Raw genomic sequence first — 2,878 nt, forward strand, 5'->3', positions numbered from 1 at the left:
CGGGAGTGCTGTAGACTCCGAACCAAGTAAAAATAAACTGTGTTAGCAATTGTTTTTACTTAACTTATATTCTGCTGCATTTTACTCAATTGTTTTTAAACGAACGTGAAAAAGCAACGAGTGCTATTGACATTAATTTTGAACTAGAATTAATTTTGAACTAGAATTTCTGTAATAGAATCTAACTTAAGTTATACCATGAGATTGACAATTATTTACACAATTGAGCTGAAGCAAGGTAAAAGTTCAACTTGACATGACACATTCACAGTCCCAAAATCGAGGACGACATTCTATTCCCTTCCAACACCCATGCGTCATGGAAATATATATATTAACAAACTGTAGACATTATCCTACTATCAAATTCTCAGAAGTCAGAAGTTGGCAATGGAAATGTGAATGCAGTTCAATTTATGAATAGCTAATGATCAACTAAGTTGATTTTGGTTAGCTTTCCAGCGAGAGCTTGAATAAGAAATCGCATGCAGTTTACAAGATTCTTAGTTCACGAAATTCCATAAAAACGGGTTAATTATAACAACATTAACTACCCATATTAAAAGATATATTGCATCTTTCAAAATAGGTTCACAAGAAACAAATCATCTAAAGAGGTCAATGCATGAAAACAAAATTCAAACAGCACACACCTAAGTTCGCTAACCATTGAACCAAGTGTACAATAAGCAAGTGGATTACATTTGTTATTTCAATTTTTATTCAAAAATACGATAATGATGAATAAGGAGAAATGAATGAAGTGCTGATAAAGATTTACAACTAGGCTTTTTTACCAAAAAAAAACTTTTAATTAAATGGATTTGCCTCGTACAGTAAAAAAAATCTTATTAAAAGGTTTTTCAAAAATAATCTTAACCATGGTAAATTACATTCACAATAACTTTCTAAATAATGAAAGTATGATACCTGATCCTCAAGGAATAATCTTGGCGGAGTACACCATGCACCGCGATGGAATTGATTGAAAGAACTGGTGCTGCTTAGTCCAGTAAAAGAGCTCACTTGGGACATTTGCGGACTTTGCTGCCCACCAACAGCAAGTTGCTCCTGCTCCTGATCTTGCTCCCTCAAAGCAATAATGTAATCATAGGTGCTGATTCCCTGTAAGCGCATCCATGTAGAGTAGCATGAGCTAGTTAAAGTGTCAATTTTCTCCAGAATTGATGAATAAACAACACCATATCGTTCAAATTCTACTATTTGTTTTCCACTATGGAAAATCTATCAGTTAAATAACAAGCTGTAATAGTTCAGTTGGATAATAAGTTTCAGTAATGCTCAGTGTATGGATGAATGCAAAGAATTTGAAAATATAAAAGATATATTCCTTGAAATAGAGATATTTGACCGGATACATAGGTTTGTTTTATATAAATGTAGGAGCTGTGTAACTGGTAGTGTTTGCTGTGTCACAAGTAGAAATATGAAAGTAGTGTACCTTTTTTATTAAAAGAATATGGAAGAAGAAAAGTTGTGCAACTGGAAGAGTAGCAACCATGGCTAATAAAGTGCACACAGCCTGCATTATAGAGACATTATCAAATTAGTATCAGAACCTTGAAAAATCCTCATTATGATGTGTGATTTTCATTCATTTTCTCTTCTGAGTACTCACCACCACAATGATAAAGGGTGCCAAGGAAAAGCTACTACCCAGCTTTGAAACAATTTCAGCAGAAAATCTCCTTCTCTCAACAAAACACAGTATCAGCACAAGCATCCCAACAGCCCACTGCAGAATAAGCTGGCCCAAGGTGCACAAAGCATGGAGACCAATCAATAGTCAATCAGAATGAAAAGGACCTGACATAAAATGCATTCTATGTATCAGGTCCTTCACGTACTAAGAAAATAGTATCTTCTAAGTTGATGCACACAGATGATAAATCTACACTAAGAAAATAGTGTCAATCACTATGATTAATGAATACAACTATTGGAATGGTAGGAAATATTTGTGCTTACCAAGAGAAGAGCAAACACCATGAGGATGAAGAACCTTTTGTAATTTTTTCTTCCTATGCAGTTATTGATCCACTACAAGGAAAGATGAATACTGCATATTACTACAAGATAACAAAACATATAAGGTTGTGAATGGAGAAAACCCTCACCCTGCAATGATGATCAAAGCCATCAACGCATTTGTCACAGACTCTACAATGCTTACTATATTTTAGAACCTGCAATACAAACAGATAGAAATCATTAGAGAAAAACCAAGTTAATATAAAGCACATAAGAACTTTATTTTTCTTGAAAAGATTGTGTGGCTCATCGTAAATGAGATCTCTATCACCTTTCTCCCTAATAACCAATATTCTGAATTATCCATCTTTTATGGTTATGCATTTGTCCAAAGGCCATCTGATCAAGCAATCAAAAAAAGTAAATTACTCATCTTACTGTCCTATTCTTTTTAAGACATCCTACCACACCACATGAGAAGCACCCACATTGTTTTGGTTAGCCTAGAAATTTGCAACTTATCACCTCGAATCCCAACGGTGGCATCACTCTGAATTATTGCACAACTTCTCCATCCATAGCAATCCAAACATCAGAACACGAAATGGCGAAGAAATATTACCTTAGTTAAGATGGAAGATTAAAAGTATTGATCAGGAAGAGACCAACAACTTTAGAAGCCTCGAAGTTTTAAATTTTGTCCATGCTGGTTGGCACAGGGAAAAAAAATTCATTCCATCTGCCAACTGGCACACGAAAAAGAACAAAACTGAAGTGTTCCTCTTTGTCGGTTGAAACCTACTATGTCACCTCATTGCCAATTGAAACCCACTGCATCCCCTCACGAGCAGTCTTCTGAACAGCCACCCACTGCATCCCCTCACGA

General features: G+C 35.2%; 1 protein-coding gene across 1 annotated transcript; it reads right to left on the minus strand.

Moving 5' to 3' along the window:
- Positions 1–450: 450 nt before the first annotated feature.
- LOC122050500 (probable protein S-acyltransferase 22) lies at positions 451–2,074 on the minus strand. The gene is made up of 5 exons (XM_042611397.1): positions 1,990–2,074; positions 1,640–1,768; positions 1,463–1,543; positions 931–1,125; positions 451–468 (listed from the first exon to the last, which is right to left on the minus strand). The coding sequence occupies exons 1-5, from the start codon at positions 2,008–2,010 to the stop codon at positions 451–453; spliced, it is 444 nt and encodes a 147-aa protein (XP_042467331.1). The 5' UTR covers positions 2,011–2,074.
- Positions 2,075–2,878: the final 804 nt, after the last annotated feature.

Source organism: Zingiber officinale, chromosome 3A (genome assembly GCF_018446385.1).
Source record: "Zingiber officinale cultivar Zhangliang chromosome 3A, Zo_v1.1, whole genome shotgun sequence".
NCBI classification, from domain to species: domain Eukaryota; kingdom Viridiplantae; phylum Streptophyta; class Magnoliopsida; order Zingiberales; family Zingiberaceae; genus Zingiber; species Zingiber officinale.